The sequence below is a fragment of the Arvicola amphibius genome, chromosome 6, assembly GCF_903992535.2.
Source record: "Arvicola amphibius chromosome 6, mArvAmp1.2, whole genome shotgun sequence".
In the NCBI taxonomy this organism is placed as follows: domain Eukaryota; kingdom Metazoa; phylum Chordata; class Mammalia; order Rodentia; family Cricetidae; genus Arvicola; species Arvicola amphibius.
Genome location: NC_052052.2, coordinates 31,404,920 through 31,425,522, shown reverse-complemented (window position 1 = coordinate 31,425,522; position 20,603 = coordinate 31,404,920). Strand labels below are relative to the sequence as shown.

At 48.7% G+C, this 20,603-nt stretch overlaps 1 protein-coding gene across 3 annotated transcripts; it reads right to left on the bottom strand.

The window, feature by feature from the left end:
* Nucleotides 1-438: 438 nt before the first annotated feature.
* Nucleotides 439-20,355, bottom strand: Tmem269 (transmembrane protein 269). 3 transcript variants are annotated; one of them, XM_038334874.1, is made up of 8 exons: nt 20,222-20,355; nt 17,838-17,916; nt 11,961-12,032; nt 8,903-9,032; nt 5,844-5,941; nt 4,757-4,900; nt 3,977-4,180; nt 439-716 (listed from the first exon to the last, which is right to left on the bottom strand). In XM_038334874.1, exons 2-8 carry the CDS (start codon nt 17,860-17,862, stop codon nt 595-597), a joined length of 795 nt encoding a protein of 264 aa, XP_038190802.1. In that variant the 5' UTR covers nt 17,863-17,916; nt 20,222-20,355; the 3' UTR covers nt 439-594. The 3 variants fall into 3 exon arrangements, with proteins under 3 accessions (XP_038190802.1, XP_041911283.1, XP_038190803.1); XM_042055349.1 differs by lacking the exon at nt 20,222-20,355 and having other exon boundaries at nt 17,838-19,853; XM_038334875.1 differs by lacking the exon at nt 20,222-20,355 and having other exon boundaries at nt 3,977-4,177; nt 17,838-19,853.
* Between the last annotated feature and the right edge of the window lie 248 nt (nt 20,356-20,603).

Below are 20,603 nucleotides of genomic sequence, written 5' to 3'. Positions count from 1 at the left end.
TTCATTCAATCCACTCTGTTACTCTAGAAAACCTTAATACACCAGGTGATACATTTGGGCTGCCAACTTTCTGAGATAAGGTATCATGTATCCGAGGCTGGCCTGGAACTCCAGATCCTAAGCTGAAACTCAAACCAGCCCAAACTTAGCTTAGAAACAAAAGTCTACCCTACATGACTGATTCAAGTATTGCCCAGGCCAATGGTGGTGGTGCACACCTTTAATCCCAGCACTTGAGAGGCAGAGGCAAGTGGATCTCTGAGTTTGAGGCCAGCCTGGTCTACAGAATGAGTTCCAGGACAGCCTGGACAACACAGTGAAACCCTGTCTCAAAAAACAAAAACAAAACAAAAAAGCAAAACCAAAAAAACCTGTTTCAAGTATTACCCAAAAGGGAACCTGAACCCTGAATAAGGAGAAAGAAACAAAGGCTTCTGGGCCCACTGTGGGTCACTGTGATTCAAGACAAGAGACAGCAGATGACAATACAGGCACCAGGAAAGCTTTAGTGAGGATGAGGCAGGTCTTGGTCCAGCGTGCTAAGTGCAGAGCCCACAGAGCCAGCAGGAGTAGTGAAGTCATGGTACCCCCTCGCTAGAGCTTAATACAAACCCCCTTGCCCCACAGGGCATCTGGGAAGAAGATGTAGGAGAGCGACCAAATCAGACAGTAGAAGGCTGTGAGTGTGAACGGGGAGAGGAACAGCATGGCGACACCTGCAGAGAGAGAGAAGCAGACACTCAGTCTCATGAAGTGCCTCACGGGGCTCCTACCCCACCCTCGGTCCCTCACACGTCTCTCACAGAGGCGAGGAGACCGCAGCAAGAGAGACAAAGCCCCGTGTTTATGTTCAGTTTAGTAAGTATATGTAAGCCCCTAATTGGAAGCTAATGCAATCTCGGGGTCCATTCTGTTTGATCTCAGACCAGAAGCCAAGTTCTGGCCAAGACTGAATTCAAGTTGGCCAGAGCCTTTTCAGGGGGAAAACATCTTCCTGATTGTTTGGAGTTTAACATGCAATGTTCCATGCTTGAGGCTGCTTACGGAGTGGCCTCAGGCTCACGCCAATAGCACTGAGTAATCAGTGACTCGCTCCGCCCAGCCTGTGCAAATACAGTCTGTGCTGAGCAGCCACTTCCCTTCTCGAGTCTGGCATTCGGTACCTGCAAGGCAGAGGGCACCTATGTGAGTCTCTGATGACCTTCCCTGCAAGACAATGTTTCATGTGCATGACCACAGTTCAGGGCTTGGGAAGTAGAGTGTGACTCTCTTCTGTGGTCACTTCCCACGCACCTTTTCCCTCTCGTGATTTTGAGCCACATCCTTTATTTTTGTTTTTGTTTGTTTTAGTTTCTCTGTTATAGCCCTGGCTGTCCTGGAACTGACTCTGTAGACCAGGCTAACCTAGAACTCGAGAGCTCCAACTCCCTCTGCCTCCCGAGTGCAGGGATGAAGTCAGGTGTAACCTCACCGGCCTACCTCCTGGTATCCTAACCAGTCTTAGCTATGAGCACAGCAGCATGCCCGGTCCTAACAAATCACTGGACCTAGATCTAGTCTCAGGAACTCCCAAGACAATGGAATTCCACATAAAACACATCAGACACAAGGACTCCAAATTAGGGGCGCATCTACTCGGTACTGGATACTCTGCCAGGTGCTACCAATTGCTTCACTTACACTTCATTAGGCTCCTATGACTTAGAATTACCTCTATCCTCATAAGAGATCAGGAGGAAGTAACCTACACAGGGATATTATTCAAGGCCTGGCCTTTAAAAGCTAGACATTCTTCCTCAGTTAACAAGAATATGGGGAAACAGTAGTCTTATGACCAGCTCTCGTGTAGCCCAGGCTGTCCTCAAACTTGCTCTGTGACTGAGGATGACTTTGAACTTCTGATCCTTCTGCCTTCAGCTCCACAGTGCTGAGATTACAGGTGCGCACCACCACAGCCAGTGCGGTACCAGAGATCAAACCCCAGGGATCCGTGCAAGCCAAGCAAGTACTCTACCAACTGAACCACAAGCCCAACCTGACCAACGCGTATTCTGTGAGAACCTGTTAGATCATAACAGGTGACCTAACGAAATGTCACTTCCAGGGGAAAGAATCAGTTAATGTGCTAGAGTTTCTGTATTCTATAACTGGAGACCAATCATTAATCTGCTGAGACAAGGACGCAAGGTTTAAAGTCAGAATTGTCCTAAAAAATAGATGACATTATCTCCCCCAAAGCTAGCCATGGGCCAGCTCCTTGAAGCTCTGTAGGAAAGAGGGGTCTTCAGTCTAAGGTGACCGGCCGTCCCCAGGCAAGCGGGATATCTACAGCGTCCACTCTGAAATGTGCGCAATACTGGCATTAACAGGTGTCAGAATCTATGAGGTGCCACTTCCTCCTTAACTCATACAGCAAAGCAACCCAGGAGTCTCATGCTATGTGTGTGGTTTACTTTGAGCAACGGGGATCAACTCCAGGAACAATGACCTCTGAGGAAAACACTTACTATGAGCCGGGAGAGAGGAGGTAGAAAAGATGGACCCAGCGATTGCCATTTCTAGTCCAGGACCCTACCACAGGACTACCTCATTGCCTCATTCAGTTGCTGTGAGCCTGTAAGCTTCAGGAACTTGGAACTGAGTTCAAGATGGTGAGGTGTTAGTCCAAGTTTATACACCCATATGCGGAAGTCAGAGCTTCAACTGAGGTACGTTTAGCTACAAACCCAGATTCTCCTCACCATCCTGCCTCTGCCACCTAGGGCACAGGAGAGTCAGCACCCAGAACTTGGTCAAGGAGACTGTACTAATGCCACATAAGATATGACCCTGAAGGAAGCAGGCTCTATGCCCCAGAGTGCACTGCCAGCAAAGGGAGAATGGGAGAAACTCAAGCCCCCAAGGATGCTTTTCTTGTTGGCTTGCACAACTTAAAGGAAGCCCTAACTCGGGACAAACTGTGAGCATCCTACATGAACTTCCTCCTTCAATGTCAGCTCTCGTTCCGATACTTACCTCACGTCCAGTTGCCTCTCTCCAGCCTTCACACCACCACTTCTGAACACCTCCCCCTGGTGCTCCCTTGTCTGTTCTCTGTTAGCCCAGGCGACGCCAGGAAGCGGCTGCCCTCATCGTGTATCACTTGCTACCTGGATCCCTCCCAAGGCATCCAATCCCTAATCCTAATCCTGCCCAGTCTGCCCACTTCACTAGCTTAAGTTTTTGTTACTGGCTTTCCACACAAGTTCAGCCACACTGCTCCCTTCCAGCACATTCTCGGCCTCCCATCATCACAAGACAGCAGCTTCTGCCTGAACCACTCTTCCTGCTCTTCTGTGAGCTCATCTCTCCAATCTTGCTTAAACATCCTCCCTGAAGAGCATTTTCTCCTCTCACGCCACCTCAGAGGGTGACCAGCGAGTCACCCTGTACTTTCCCAGAGCATCAAAACTGCTTGTTGTTACTTTATTGTTTCAGACAGAATTTCACTCTATAGCTCAGGATATGACCCGGAATTCACTATATCTTGAACTTGCAAGGATCCTCCAGTCTCAGCTTCCCAAGAACTGGAATTAGACACAGGCCACTGTACCCAGCTGTTTGTTCCCAATTATCTTCACCATTTTTATTAGCTAGTTTGTTTTGCTTTTCAGTAACTTTCTTGGCGTCTCAGGCAGGAACTATGTCTAGTTCGCCAGAGTGACCCCTGTACCTGGCACATAAGCATGCACCCCCTAAATTCTACTGACCTCATTAACATGAAGTAGACATGTACTGGGCACTGGAAATCAGAGCACGAAGAAAACTTCTGTGGGTGTGAGCACATTTAGTATTTTCAGGCATTTAAAGTGTGTCCTATGTTGGTTAACAACAAAGTTGACGGTGAAGAATACGTGAGGACGAAGAGCATGGACAGAGCCGCTGGGAGGACAGACAGTGTGACCGTAAACCTCTAGTGGCAGTGATTTGAACTCACCTCCTATGTAAACCACTTTTTTCCAGTTCTCTGACTCCAGGATTTCATCATGTGGGTAGCAACTCTGGTCGATCATGAACAGAATCATGAGTGAAGCCATGCAGCAGAGAATAAATGTGTTGCCCTTGGTCAGTAAGCAGGTGGAGGCCAGAACACAGGAAGCATAGGGACAAGGTAGGCCTTTGTATGCAGAGGGACCTCCTTCTAGGGAGAGATCATAGAATGAGCTGTTTCCTGGCTCCAAGGACACCTATCACTTTGGGTCTCCTCTCCCTGAGCTACCAAATTCCCTTAGCCCAGGGGTGGGGAGGAGTATGTAGGTCATTCGGTTATTACAAGCTGATGCTGCACAGGTTTGGGTTGGTTTCTGGGGGACAGCAGGCAATCAGCATAGACCCAGTGTGCCCACACCTTAACAGGTCCTTGGAAGGCCAGGCTGAGCTCAATGCTGGGTTTGCACCCCCTTTCCGTGAGTTCTTCCGAGCTGTCCTCACTACCACAGCTTCCTTTGTTTGGGGGACCTGGAGTTCTCTAGAACTCCATTTCTGGAGTGTGTCTACAATACAGATAGAGTACAGAAAAGAGACATAACTCCTAGAGAAGCAAGGACTTGTGTCTCCCAGACCAGGGCTCTGCCAATACGGCCCTCAACCTCCAGCAGGCATGGGACTCATGATGAGGAGGAGGAGTCCATGAGCAGTCCTTGGTTTCTGGCTCCCAGCAGTTTCTCCTGCCCCTTGATCCCTATCACAGTCCTGAGATAGACTGGGTTCCACTCACCAGCTGAGTAGAAGCACAGGCGGAAGGAAGTTGTTAACACATAGATGACAGCTAGGAACCCGTTCAGAGGCCCATCCACACCAAGGAGCAGAGCAGAGGCCAGGCCAAAGGTGGTGAAGACAGCGAAGTCGTTCAGTTCAAGTCCTGCTTCAGAGGTCAAGGTTCACAGGCATGCAGTCTACATCTACACCCCAGCCTCTCTCGGGTGGCTGGAGCAGGGACAGCTGGGGTGCTGGGGTCTCAGAGGGCAGCAGCTACTCCCTCAAGATGGTCTGAGGATCAAAGCCTGGGTCGTCCCCCCACTCCCAGCTCTCTCTCTCTGCTGGTCCTTGTCACTCAATATGCAAGCCCAAGTTCACAAGCCTCAGGACCTTTTTCAGGAAAAACCTTATATGGAAACATCTCAAGGTATTTTGAACCAGCTGCTTCACCTGGGGATGTCTCTCACCCTCTCACTGACCCTCATCATCCCCTTCACTTCACGAAGAAATCTACAACGCATATTCCTCACTAAGAATGAAGGTGAGCCCAGGGAACACTTGGAAGGCAGGAAAGGATCAACAGCAAAGAAAATGCTGGATTAACTCAAAGTGAAATCTTACCTCATAAAACTCACAATAACCATAATAATGTACTACAGAGTATAAACACAAGACCAGAATCCTTAGCAAAATCACATAAACCAAAAGAGGAAATGGGATTGGAGCAGAGGGGTGAGGAAAATAAGAACCAAACTTGAGGGTAAGGGCAGGGCTAAGATGGGGGAGCCAGCCAGCCAGGAGATGGGTCCAGCCCAGGAGATGGGTCCAGCCCAGGAGATGGGTCCAGGCTTCAGGAAATGGGTCCAGCCCAGGAGATGGGTCCAGCCCAGGAGATGGGTCCAGGCTGCAGGAGATGGATCCAGCCCAGGAGATGGGTCCAGGCTGCAGATAGCCTCACTCCCGGGGCAGGACGGCTTCCTCTATTGGCATGTGAACAATTGGGGGTGACTGAGGAAGGTCTGCCTGGTGTCAGAGGGATGGACGGTAGTAGCCTGGATGGATGTTCCCCCAGGATAGGGATTAGAGGGCCCCAAGGTTGAACTCACCTAATTTGTGGCAGATGTTGAGGTGCCTGATCATCGTCCCTACTGCCATGTCTAACAGGAAGCTGATCAAAAGCATCCAGGAAGCACAGTGGGATTTCCTAGAGTGCAGGCCAGCAGGGCAGCTTCTCGTAGTCCCGACTGGACAAGCCCACACTCAATACCTACGCTTCGCTCACTCACATCCCTTCCAGCATACACTGTTCTGAGTATTTTACTCACCCCTCATAGAAGGCTCTATCCCTCCCAAACTCCCAATACATAGTCTTTTTATAATTCTTTAAATGTTATGTGTCTGAGTTGTTTTGCCTGTCTATGCATCTGTACACCACATTCAATACAGTACCCGGGAAGATAAGAAGAGGATGTGGAATCTCATGGAACTGGAGTTATAAAGGACTGTAAACCACACCATGTGGGTGTGGATAATCAAACCCAGATCCTCTAGAAAAGCAGCTAGTGCTCTTAACCACTGAGCCATCTTTCAACCCCAACCAATAGTTTAAAGAGGTTCCCTGATACCTGCAACCCTCCAATAATCACCAAAGTCCCTTCCAACTCCTTTCTTGGTGGGAGAGGGTGTTTCAAGATAGGGTTTCTCTGTGTAGCTCTGGCTGTCCTGGAACTCATTCTGTAGACCAGTTTAGCCTCAAACCCAGTGATCCACCTGCCTCTGCCGCCTGAGTGCTGGGATTAAAGACGTGTGCCACCACCACCCAACTCCTTCCAATTCTTAAGCCTCAATGTATGTGACAGCACAGGCTCCTTCCTCGTTCCTAGTGCAGCCTCTACCACTATCCCTCTGTGGCTTTTCAGATAAATTACTGTTTGTCTGTGTCTCTTTCTCCACTTGTGAAATGAAGGATTTGTGCTATGTGATCTCCTCTCCTCTCTTCTCTTTTCCCCTCCCCTCTTCCTTTCTTTCGTTCTGTGGTAGTTTGAATGAGAATGTCCCCCATAGCTCATATGTTCAAATACTTGGTCCCCAGTCGGTGGAAGTGTTTGGAAAGGATTAGGTGTGGCCTTGTTGAAGACGCTGTGTCACAGGGACAGACTTTGAGGTTTCAAAAAACTCCTGCCATTCTCAGCATCACTCTCTCTGCCTCCGGCTTTCAGATCAAGACGCCCACCATCAGCGGCTTCTGCCGCCTGCCTTTGCTCTGCCCTCATGGACTAAACCCAGCTACAGGCTTTCTTTCCTAAGTTGCCTGTCATGGTGTTTTATGACAGCAACAGAGAAAGTAGCTGAGACACCTGTTCTTCAGGAGCCACTGCCCCTGAAGGGTTTCTCAGTGAGACCTGGGGCTCACTGGTCTGGCAAGGCTGGATGTCCAGTGAGCCCCACAGAGTCTCTGCCTCTCCAGCACTGGGATCCTGAGGGCACACACTGTGCTCGGCTTTCTTCCATGGCTGCCCAGAACTGAACACAGGCCCTCATGCTTGGGCCACAACAACTTTATTGCCTGAGCGATCGTCCCCCAAACTTGGTCTTGGACTTTGGATCCTCCTGCCTCCACCTCCCAAGTTCAGGGATTACAATTTTATGCCACCATATCTAACTAAATTCTGACCTTCCTACAGTGTTAACCATCTGGTACTTTGTGTTTTTCCTTCTTCAGTACTGGAGACTGAAGCTCGGGCCTCACACATTCCAGGCAAGTGCTTTTCCATGAGCTATCTATCCCTGGTCAGGGTTTGCGTGTTCTTTCCATTTCTGAGCTTTAGATTAATTCCACTTGGCCTGAGATCACCTTCTTTATGACTTCTAGTCTTTGATATGGCTAGAATGTAGACAGAGCCCTCTAAGAGAGCCTGAGAATCCTATGCAGTCTGTTGTTCTTGGACAGTGTCTGCAGCTGTCAACCACAGCCAGACACCGGAGGGTGTGGCCAAGATAGATATGCTTGCTGATTTTCCGTGGATGAGCGACGGGTGTTGACATTTCCACCTGTAGTGTGGATCTGCCAGTGTCTGCCAAGTTCTCTTGGGTTTGATGCGTGTGTGGCAAGGATCCATCAGTGTCTCCCATATCCTCTCACATTTGAGTGCTGGCCCTCACCTTCCTCATTGCACCTCATCCATCATGAGATGCTCCCATATGGTCCCTTCGCGAGTGGCCACACAGTCCAAAGGGAACCTGCCTACAGGTCTACTGCCAACCCTGCACTGGATTACGATGCTTAGGTGACCCAGCAGAAGCAGAGAGCCTGACCTCTGACCTCAGCCATCTCCAAACAACTTTCAACATTTGTTTAAACTACAACTGAGTATCTTAAAGGGTCCTGAGGCTAAATGAAAATAACAGAACCTGCAATCATAACACAAAATTACCCTCTCAGCGGATTTGGCTAAACTGAGATTTTCCTACCACAGATGTGCATTCTCCGTTTATTAGACTCCAGGTTTATGGATGAAAACTGGATACAGAAAGAAGCCACATGCTGGTCCTGGAGAATCAGGCACACCAGCAGTGCGTCAGAAAGAGTTCCCTTTAAAGAACTGAGCTGCCAAAGGCCTCGAAATAGAACCCAACTTACAGGAACATAAACTGCTCCTGCTTTCTTGGTGGCACCTTAAGTAGGACAATCTCCAGAAAAGTGCTAACGTCGGGTATTCAAGTCGTATGTTCTGATTCAAGAGCCAGAATATATGAGTGAAGCCAAGTGAGGTGACTCACCTACAGTCCCAGAGCTGGGAGGTGGAAGCCGAAGGATCTGAAGTTCAAGGCCATCCTAAGCCACATAGTGAGTTCAAGACCATCCTGGGCTCCATTAGGGAGAGGAAGGAGGTTGGGGAGGGCCTATGAATACTACTATGCATCTTTTTTTTTCTCCTACAGCCATTCTGAACTGCTATAGCTTGAAGGAATAAGGAAGATTAATTATAACACAAACTCTTCGTGGTACAAAGGGAGACCGAGGCTCAGAGATGTAACGGAACTGAAGTCACTTACCAGAAAGGTAGCAACATAAAGGCCATGATCCTGGCTTTGAAACTAGTATCCTGTTTCCGTCCCCGCCTCCCATTGCTCAGACTAAGAGAAGGCTGTGCCCCAGACCTACCTGCTGAAGCTGCAGAAGATGGAGAAGAGCCCCAGGACCATGTTGGCAAGGGACAAGGCATTAATAACATCCTTCCAGGAAAGTTCCGCCACCTGAGGAATGGTCTGCTCATGACTCAAGATGTCCTGACCTGTGGCCCAGAAGAGAGGTGCACAGGGTTCCCAAGGTCAAGGGGTCTTGAAAGAGCTCTCAGAGACCCCATCCCAGAACTGCCTCTCCACATCCTATCTCACTGATTGAGAATACAGGTTAGCAAGGAGACACCCGAGATAAGCTCAGCAGTAGGGCAGGTGAAGAATGCACATGGTCATCCCATCCTCTCTTGCCCTGGTCCCATGGCACAGACATCCTCCCAGGAGCCTTTTGACACCTCAAAGGCCTCCATCTGAGAGATACAGCTTGTCATAGATTAATGGCTGACTTTAGAGAGGCTATGCCACTCCCTCAGAGACCTGAGAGCACAACACAACACTGGTCCCATCTCCAACAGAGAAGGAAATCAACTCTACAGAATGGATGTGGACAGCATTCAGTGGCTCCCCAGCACCTTCCACTGTGTTCTTTCCTCTGGTCTGGGCTAATTTAAAGGGTATACTCTTTCTTCCCCTATTTTGTGAATGAAGAACCTCAAGTTTAGCAAATTGGCAACATCTGCTCAATGTCACACAGTAAGTTAGTAGAAGCAAACCCCGCTGCTTGCTCCTCATCTGCTGCTGTTCCTGGCCCCAGAAGGAGGTGGTTTGGGAACTAGAACTGAGGAAGTCACTGGGATAGCCTTACCAAATAGCCTCTGCATGCCAGCACAGGCCACGGCCAGGCCTTTGACCACCATGGCATCTCTCACAGCAGCAGGGAGCCAGCTGGCCTATCCGTCTTCACAGTCTTAACTTTGTTTTTACACTATGTCCAAACAAATGTGCTCCTTAAACATCAACCATTTGTGTCCTCTCTGAGACAGACAAGCCCCACCATTGGGATAAACACATCAGTCACACAGAGTAGCCCTATCTTTGAGAGGTATGAGTAATTCTCCTTCTCGCATCCATTTTCTCTTAAATCCTTCACTCATTTCGAGGCTCAGGCTTGGCCTCCAAACAGGCCCTCTGGTCAGTTCCCAGCCCTTAAGGTCTGAGCAAGAATTGAGACAAGACCAGATGTGGCCGCACACATCTTTAACCCTAGCATCTGGGAGGCAGAGCAAGTGGGTCTGTGAGTTTGAGGCCAGCCTGGTCTACGTCATGAGTATCCAGGACAGACAAAGCTACATAGTGAGTCCTGTCTCAAAAAATTAATTAATTAATTAATTAATAATAAAAAAGGGATTGAGACAAACTATGATCTTTAAAAAAAAGAAGAAGAAAGCTGCCACCAAGATGTTCAGTGCTACAAGGGGCTGGACTTGGGTCTGGGACTGGAATATCCTAAGGCATCAGTGGAGGGCTTGTTGTTCCCATAGACAACCTCGGTCACCCCAAGAATCAACAACCATGTGACCAAAGCCATCAGGATTAACACCTAAAATAGGAAATGATGTAAGACTGAGAAAGCTGGGAGTGAAGGGGAGAAGATTTTGGCTGTACCATCCCACTCCATCAATCTACACAGCCATCTCTCCTATTTTAAGGCAGCCAAGCCCTGCAGGACTGGATACTTCAGTGCCTGGGCCAGGCCCTGGTCACCTGCCGGTCCACCTACCATCGTCCTAAAGAACAGCAACTCTGCATCTCTGCCTCTCAGGGCAGGTGAGCAGATGGCTAGTCTTCCAACAGACGCTGCCTCATTTGTACCACTTCACAGATGCTTTAGCGTTAATTAATGATTAGTCACCTGCTGTACCGTCTACCCTGTTCACAGAGCACTGGACACCTGGGATCCCCTTTGGCCATGTGAGCTCAGTCTGGCTAGGGCTGTCATCCCTGCTTATATATCCCAAGGAAAGCAAACAACAGAGAGGGGAAAGCCTTGGGAGCGGTCACTCGGAAGTTACAGGATGAGGATCAGTTCTACCTTGAGTGTTCTCTGTAGTCTGCCATCTGTCAGCCAACAGGAATGTTTCTCAGGCTCTATGCTTAGTCTAAGCTAAGAGAACCCCTGGGCAGCTGCCTTCAAAGAACAATCGGTCAGTCTGTCTGTCTAGAGCAGTGGTTCTCAATCTGTGGATGGTGACCCTTCTCGGGGGTTGAATAACCCTTTCATAGGGGTCGCATATCAGATATTTATGATTCATAATAGCAAAATCACAGTACAAAGTAACAACAAAAATAATTTTATAGTTGGGGGTCACCACAACATGAGGAATTATATATTAATAATTTTATAGTTGGGGGTCACCACAAGATGAGGAATTATATATTAATGGGTCACAGCTTTAGGCAGTGGAGAACCATGGTCTAGAGAAATGAGACACAAGCACACGATTTTACAGGTGGGAAAGTGAGCCTTCCAAATAGGAAAGGGCTTGTCTCAGAAAAGGTGGAGCGGGGACTTGAACTGAGTCTCCCCTTTCTTGGTTAAATATGATTTGTAAAAACTATACACAGGTCCCAGGAGCCAAAGGATGGGGATTTGAGAAGAAGGACAGTTTAAGTCCCCAGAAATAGCGAGTAATCTACTCACTCCTACAGCAGGATGCGTGTTTAGGAGCAAAGCTGATGCTTGGTGCTGCAGACACAGAGATGACTGTGAGCTGATCTCTCAAGGAACAGTCAAGCAGAGGACGCAACCCAGCATGGAAGAAGAGACAGGACCACGTGAGCACTGGTAGGGACTGGCCTGCCTGGGGGAGGCTTTCAGAGGAGGGGTAGAATCTGGGTTCTACCCCAAGCAGATTTGGTCATATGTCAGTTTCTCAATCCCTCTGTGGAGCCCAGCCCTGCTTAGCTCTCCAGCTTCCCCTCTCCAGCCCGATTGAAACCCTTCTCTGGGGTCCATTCTTAGGTCTTGGGTTGGTCCTCTTTGAGGAGCCTCCTGGCAGCCCACAGAGCCTGTAAATGCTTATCTTGGAAGATTTCTTGTGCTCACCGTGCAACACCTGCCATTCTGTACTGGCTTCGCCTACCTTGTCTTCCTTTTCTCCTAGAGGGGACACGACTTGAGTGCAGACTTGGGTCCCCTGTGCCAAGCATGAGGCCTAACAATAAAAGAGCTCAATGTTAGTTAATACAATACACCACTTAGGTCTTTAGCTGCACAGATTCTAATGTTAGTTACAATACACCACTTAGGTCTTTAGCTGCACGGATTCTAATGTACCCAGAATCTAGTCCTCTTCACTGAGTCCTCCGAAAAGCCATTTTTGATGAAGACCCCCCCCACATCCCCTTCAACTCAATCCTTATTGTTCACTTATTCTTTCCGATGCCTCTCTAGGCCAGACTTTGTCTTTTTGGTAAATAGAACAAGACCTATGTGATGCCTTGGAAGATAGAGTCTCCATGTACTAGGAGCTTGAGAGACATGTTATGTGTAAGTAGGGCATGTTCCAGTTGCCCTAGGTATACCAGGAGGCAAAGACCAAGTCTGAGGCAAGGCCAAGGGAGGGTTTCAACAACGTGGTGACATTTATCAGGGTCTCTAAGGATGGGGGAGGGTGTAGTAGCCAAAGAGAATTAAAAATACAGCGAGGTCCTGGCACCCCAAAGCCGGGTGACTGAAGATCAAGTTGGTGAGCTCTAAGCTGGGGCTCTCCCGGAGGTGACTGTGGGCCAGCCCTGTGATGTCTGGGAAGGAAATGGAAGGAGGAGTGGTGAGAAATCGAGGAACGGAAACTGAAGGTCAAACCGCAAGGCCGAAGTCGCAGACAGAGTTCACGTGACTGTGGGTTTCTAGAAAGAGGAATGAGTGAGAAGAAGGGTTCCCTCACCAGACACCATGGGTGGCCGGTGAGGATGAAGGTATATTTTCCAGCAGTGGTGTTTCTTGTCCTTCTTCATCATGCACACTGCCACCCCTTCCCTGGAGGCCAGAGGCCATATCCTGCAGAAACCTGCCCACTTGAGAACAGGAAACAACACTGCTCTCTCGCCAGCTTCCCCGCGGGTTGTCCGGGTAACCCCGTTAAACCTAATTCTGTCGGATGACGAGGGGTTGGCTGGCCTGATGTCCCAGTACCTCTTTATTGCCTAACCAGCTCCATGTCAGTCGGGAATGCTCACCTGGGGATCAGACATTTCTAGGTGGGGCTGGAGCCCCGCAGCAGTCTTTCCTGCTGCTGTTGAGGTGGAGGGGTCCAGCCCAGTCAAGGGCGCATGGATGTGGGTCCAGTCTCTTAGCCTGGCTCTTAGCTCACAATCCCGAGGTCAGGGAGGGGCTGAGGAGTCTTAGGGCAGAGGCACCAGCACCTTAATTTACAGATCTTGCAGTGGGCCGCTAGGGGGCGGGGCATGGCGGACTCGCAGAGGGAGGGGTCTGCTTTCTCCATCCGCTGGATAAAACCATCATTCACTGAGGGCTTCCGCTTAGTGCGGAGCCCCCGCTGGTTGAGTGCCTGGGATTGGAGGTGGGCTGGGAGTGAGTTGAAGGACTATAAAAAGCAGGCTGGGATCCACATCATGAAGAGCCCCTTGAGGGTCAGCTCCGAGCAGGTATGGCCTTTCATAGGACTGGTTCTTTGTACCTACGAGGTGGTGTAGACATGTAAGAACATTTCTAAGAGGGACGAGGATCTGAGGAACTGAGACCCAAGAATGAAGACAATGTGTTTAGGTAGGGTTCTTTCAGAAGGGTGGTTCTGGTAGTCACTGTAAAGAAAGGAGGTAGTAAGACGGAAGCTGTGTCTGGGAATGGGGAGGCAGCCAGTGTGGGAGGAGCCCTAAGAGTGTGAGGAAGGCCCTGAACAAGGACAGAAGCCTTTATTTTTTGTTTTTGCTTTAAGACACTGTCTTACACTGTAGACAAGGTTAACCTGAAACTACATAGCTGAGGCTAGCCTTGTACTTGTGTGATCCTCCTGCCGCAGTCTCCCAAGTACTGAGATTACAGGTGTGAGACACTCAGACTTGGAAAGAAACCATGTTGGACAATGTTCTAAGTAGGGTCCACCCTTACCTGTCCCACATCCACTCCACACTAAGGATAAGTACACCAGCAGGAGTATCCAGAGCCCAGAGAATATGCAATAGAAAGGGTGGGGCTAAGAGGCCATGTGACACAACAATCAGCAAGGGAGAGAGGACCTGACTGAGCCCAGAGGCCATCAGACACTAGGCTGGAGGACATCCATGGTATCTTCCTGGGTCTTAGACTGGCCCTGCCTGTCAAGGAAATGGTGGATCAACAAGTTCATTTACTGTCGGCTCCACCCAACCCCACCTGGGTTGGGGATTGTAGGCTTATTATAAGCACTTGCTCAGTGTGTTCAAAGGCCCTAGACTTAATCCCCTGCACCTAACATTAAAATAAGAACTTGCAGAGCTGAGACCAGAAAAGAATCTGACACTAAAGTCAGACCTGGGTGTCTCTAAACTAAAACAGGCAGGAGTCGGGGCTGGGAGGGTGGAGGGCTGGCAAGATCGTGCGACAAGTGCAGTCAACACCACTGCCCTCTGCGGTCTCTCTGGAGGGTCACACGGAGCCTGGGGATGTTTTGAAACAGATGTTGGGATACTGCTAGCGATAAAGGATGCTGCTGGTGGTGTCTGTGGAAACACTCAGGGTGGGGAAGGAAGCAAGGAGACCCACCAGGAAACTACTGCCTTAGGCTAGATATGTAGGTCGCTTGGACCAAGGGAAAAGGGGGTCAGATATGGGGATGTATTTTAAAAGCAGAGCTGACTGGCATGCGGAGAGCAAATGGAATAAAAGATAGCGTAGCTTTTGTGAACTAAATAACGTGAGAGGGGCTGAAGAGATGGCTCAGTGGTTAAGAGCATTGCCTGCTCTTTCAAAGGTTCTGAGTTCAATTCCCAGCAACTACATGGTGGCTCACAACCATCTGTAATGAGGTCTGGTGCCCTCTTCTGGCCTGCAGGCATACACACAGATAGAATACTGTATACATAATAAATAAATAAATAAATAAATAAATAAATAAATAAATAACGTGAGATAGGTGACCATGGGAATGCCAAGGATGTGAAGGCTTCGGGGTAAACAGAGTTCCTGTGGACACATTAAGTTTGTAATGACTGAGTCAAGTAGTAAAGGGGTCAAGTATAGCAGCAGGACAAATGTGCATGAACAGAACTCAGATCAGAGCTTGGAACGTGTGAGCTGGCAGCTTAAGGGCGCTAAGGCATGGGAATGGGTTAGAGCATGCAGGAGGGAGAAAGTGCCAAGAACCTGACCCCAGAGGAGGTTTGGATTCAGAAAAAGTAAAGTAGAAGAGGATAGGACAATATTCCAAATCTAGATGACAAGCACTTGTGTGGGAGCCCCAGCCTCAGTGCCCCATCCCAGGGTACTCCCAGCTGATTTCTACCAGAGTGGGTTCCGACACACTATCAAGTAGTGAGCAACTCCACTGAATCAAATGTTTACAACCATCCAAGTCCAGTTTCTCCAGGCAGGCACTCCAAGCACCAGCTCCTTACGAAACAAACTTACCTTTGGCACACACGGTGAATGCCAGAGACATGGGTTCAGTTGTTTATGCATAGTATAATGCTAGGGAAATTACTTCTGTGGCCATGGCTAACCTCCTCTACATGCCAAACACTGAACACTGAGTGAGCGGTTCCCTCATTAGCTCACTTTCATTGTGCTTTCATTTGATTTTGGAGGCTGAGTGTATGTACACATTCTCAGAAAGGCTGTCCACCTTGTTGGGGTTTCTTTTGGGGGGGTGGCTGGGATCCACCAACTAGGCTAGGCTCATCAGTGAACTCCATCCTGCCAGCACTGAGATTACAAGCATGTGCGACCATGCCCAGATTTTTTTAATTCAGTTTTATGTGCATTGGTGTTTTGCCTGCATGAGAGGGTGTCAGATCCCCTGGAACTGGATCTACAGACAGTTGTGAGCTGCCATGTGGGTGCTGGGAATTGAACCTGGGTCCTCTGGAAGAGCAGCCAGTGCTCTTTAACTACCAAGCCATCACTCCATCCCCCATGCCCAGATTTTTTAATGTGGATGCTGAGGATCAAACTCAGGTCCTGTTTATGCGACAAGTATTTTATTACCTATCTCCCCAGTTCCCCATACACCTTTTTTCACTTCTTCAAAACAGACGCTCCCTTGTTGTTGTGCAGTTCCCTAGAGAGCATCATCTCATCTATGGCTAGTATCATCCATGTTTGGGGAACAAGTAATGGCTTGAGAAGGTAAATACACAAGTAAGGCCTCCTTCCAGACCCCTGGGGTGGAGAGGCGCTCAGTCAATGGCTACACCCAGTGAGCCTGGGCAGAGTCAGCAAGGTAGATTCTTGAAGCAAATACAGATCACTATTTATGCTAGAAAATATCAGAATGTCTGTAACAGGGTCCCAGATGTTAGCACAACTGACTCCATGATGGAAGTATCATTCAGGCTGTAAAACATGTAGACAGCACCATCTGCCAAGATGCAAACAAAGACCTAATCCATCAAAGTCCATAGTTCTGGGAAAGTCTCTGAATGCACCAACCTTCCATTTTGGCTTCTGTAGCTCTGCTTCTGGCTGATTGTGCTTGTTAACTGATGTCAACCCAGGACATGGATTTTGTGCTTGAAAGGTCACCCTGAGAAAGGCTTGAGGGTACACTGGGATTCCTGAATACCCAGTGTAGTCACCCGCGGGCTAATAAGACTTTATATTGGCTTAAACCCATGTCCAAGCGGTCTTCTCTGGTGAAAACCCCACGTCTTTCTCTTCCACATTTTGTTGAGTGGATCAACACACTTTGGCCAGAAATTCAAGAACTTCCTAAGATCTCCTCCTCTCACGCATGTCCTCACATTTATTAGCTAACAAGGTAGCAGTCTATCGCACCTCAACATGCTATGCATCATCACCGCAGACGGCGCTCACTCTAAGTCACACCACTGTTATGTAGCTCTAAGGGGGAAAAGTCAAAACCAAACAGGGAATTGGAAATCAGTGGGTGGCGAGTGCGTGCTGCTCTTGCAGAGAAGAGCCTCACATCTCTGGCCTCTGTGGGTACCTGCTTATGTGCACAGATCCCCTGGTAAACCCCCCCCCCCAAAAAAAAAACCAAAGTGACAGGCCACTGACTTCTAGGAGCACTCAGATTCCAGATATGTGAACACAGAGGAATTAATTCCTGTACAACTGACACAATCCGGCACCTCACACTCCAGTGCTGCGAGCTTAGTCCAGACCCTCATTGGTTCCTGCAGGATGAGGGAATGGAAGCTCTTCACGCCCTTCCCTCCAACCAGCCTCTGCGTCTTCGAGTCCAGTAGTACAGACCTTGGTTTCCGTCCCATCGCCCCAGCCAGCGTTCACTTCAGCTGCTGTACTGCCGAAGCGGCCAGGCTGCCAGCAACGCCTTTCATGCTATTTTTGTCAACTGCATTCCTTCTCCTGGCACTGACCTCCTTAGTTAGAGTTTTCTAGCCAGGACAGTCTTACCACACCCCTTGTAAAGACCAGGGTGACTTTGCTTGATGTTAAGAGCATATCCAATAAATTCCACCCAAAAAGAACCCTCCCTACACCCCGAAAGACAAGCCTCCTATACACTGGAAGTCTTCCTGTATTCTACAATGGCCTATGCATACCTCCACTAAGTCCTTGTACCACATTGTAATTGCTAACCTGCTTGTTCCCCTAGCAGACTGTGGGCTTCTTTGAAACAGGGCCCTGTGCTGAGATAATCCTCTAGAACCTGGAAATGAGAGGGCACTTGGTGCTTAGGAAATCAGCAGGACAGAGGGATGAGTGCTGACGGAGAGTAGCTGCTGCATACACTCATTGGCCCTAATCCCCCATTCATCATCATTAGCCATCCCTCAGCCAGGCAATCAGATTACCCAGGTAAGAGCACTGGCACTACCTGGTGGCCAAAATGGGAAGTACATCTTCTTGGACAAGAAGTTTCTCTTTGGAAACCACTGATCTCCAGGCGCAGCTCGCTGTTGGAAATATCAAAAGTGAGAGACATCTACATTTTCAGTGATTCAGCGTGATACTGCATGCCAAAGGAACTGAGAAAGACAGAGGGAACCGGAATGTAGCCAGGAGGTTATTCTGCCAGTGCTGTGTTGAGTCCAGATCCGTGGTATCAACACCACCCAACCACAATCGCCTTTTACCCAAAACTGGTTACTTTTTCTGTCTCAACACTGATCTCTGAATTCTGATCTCCACGCTCTTGTGTAATGCTTTCCCTTAAATAGGTTGGCCTAGAGACTGGCTTCTAGACAGAATACAGCAAAGATGTCATTTCTGTGGTGTGACTCCGTTCTGCTCGTGAGCTCCCATCCTTTCTGATGCAGAGTCCACCTATGTCTGCTGGGATTCCTGTGGTAAGGTGAGAGAGACCTCTACCTATCCATCAGCAGGTAGCCCAGCAATCTTCAAGGAACCAAAATTCTGCCAAAATCACATGAGCTTGGAAGCAGATAGTAAGGCCCTGAGAATCCAGCCCTAGCCAAAAACCTGACTACAGCCTTGCAGTACCAAAGAAACCCTGAGGCTGAAGGCAGTGAAACCATAAGTAGGTGAGTGTCGCCTTAAACCACCAGCCCTGCGACAATGCTTACCTCCTTACAAACTATGCACTACTCAAAACCCGTCATTACTACCAGGTCAGAACCTCCTCAAGACCTGGGCAATGTTCTGGAGTTAGGATCCAAAACACCCCAGTAAAGTCTACCAGGTCTGCCGCTTCCCAGCGAGGGGCTTTCCGCAGCTCACACAAGACAGTTCTGTGTGAACTGAATGGCCATGTTCCTTGCTAGATCTCGGCTTCTTGTGCTAGGCATGGACCACTTCTAGCTCACAAGGTGCACTGTTCATAAGGGAAGCCGTGAACACCAAGACAGTGTATACCTGAAGTTGGGCTTGTGGGCTCCAGCACATATCCCTCATGTTCTTTAGAACACATTACAATAGACTACATGGCAATGAAGAAACAGTCACTCTGCTTATGCTATAAATTTAGCTAACTCAGCTAAACAAATAGGAAACGAGGTAGAATCCAAAAAAGTTCACTCATAAGAGTTTTGGGCAGGGCTGGAGAGATGGCTCAGAGGTTAAGAGCACTGACTGCTCTTCCAAAGGTCCTGAGTTCAATTCCCAGCAACCACATGGTGGCTCACAACCATCTGTAATGGGGTCTGGTGCCCTCTTCTGGCCTGCAGGCATACACACAAACAGAATATTGTATACATAATAAATAAATATTTTTTTAAAAAAAAGAGTTTTGGGCACAAAAGGCCCCATTCGGTACTGCTTGTGTACAGTACTGGAGATGGAACCAGAGCCTCATGCATGCTGTGTAAACACTCTCATGCATGCTATGTAAACACATTAACATTAAGCTATATCCCCGGTCCCTCTACAGTTTATGACTTATTCAGTAAGCAATAGAAATGAGTTTCAATCACTGTTAACATGTTAGGTGTGATGTTCAGTCCACTAGGGAGGCTAAGGCAGGATTATCACATTGATCAAGGTTAGCCTGTGCTAGTCAGCTGCAGGCTAACCTGGGCTACAGAAAACCTATAAATAATCCCAGTCAACCCACAATCTGTGAACAGATGAGTCATTTTTCTTGTTTTCACCCCCACTGCTCTACTCTCTTCCACAGTCTCTTTTTGAAAAGATTTTAAATGTATAAATATGTATATCTGGGTGTCTGTATGGCTCATGGAAATCAAGTGTGTATGAGATCTCCTGGAGTTAAGAGTTACAGGTGGGCCAGGCGGTGTTGGTGCATGCCTTTAATCCCAGCACTCAGGAGGCAGAAGCAGGAGGAACTCTGTGAGTTCGAGGCCACCCTGGTCTATAGAGCAAGTTCCAGGATAGGCTCCATAATTGCTGAGAAACCCTCTCTCGAAAAATTAAAAAAAAAAAAACAACAAAAAAACGGGTAGTTGTGAGCTGCCCGACATGGGTGTTCGGAATGGAGCTTGGGCCCTCTAGCAAAGCAGCAAGCACCCTGAACTGCTGGACCCCCTCTCCAGCCCTTCCACACTCTATCTTAAAAATGCCATTTGATGGGTTTGGCCTGCGGTGTGCTGAGCTCAGGCTGTCCTAAGGAGGCTCAGAGTGGGTTCAGACAGCAGCAGCCTTTGCGACCTCTTCCAGCTCTAAGCCTCTGCGAGGTTTAGGATGGCTGCCTCAGGCTCCAGTCACTCTCACTAGGCAGGAAGGGCAGAAGGGCAAACCAGAAGGACGCTATGAGGACTGAAACTCTAGAATCAGCACTCTCACCCAGCCAGGCCAAGTTGTCTGTTTCTTTTAATCCTCCATAGGCAACACTGCAATTCCTGAATCAACCTTAAATTGGCACAGCATCTACGTAGACAGCTTCAATACCAACCTGACACAAAAGACAAGAAATGACCCACCAGCTTGTTGTGGGAAGAGAATTCTTCCTTCCCCAGTGCTGAGGTAAGGAAAGCACTAGCTAATCCTCTGAAACCGAGTGACTGGGCATCAGTGGGCCCAGGAAGATCCCACACGAGTTCAGCGATTCCATTCACCATCCTTATCTGGTGAATGTCTACATTCACCAGGCTTTCCTTCCAAGAAGTTCATGATTCACCCCAAAACCCAAAGTCCTCATGAGCCCCCTCCCAACACACACACACAC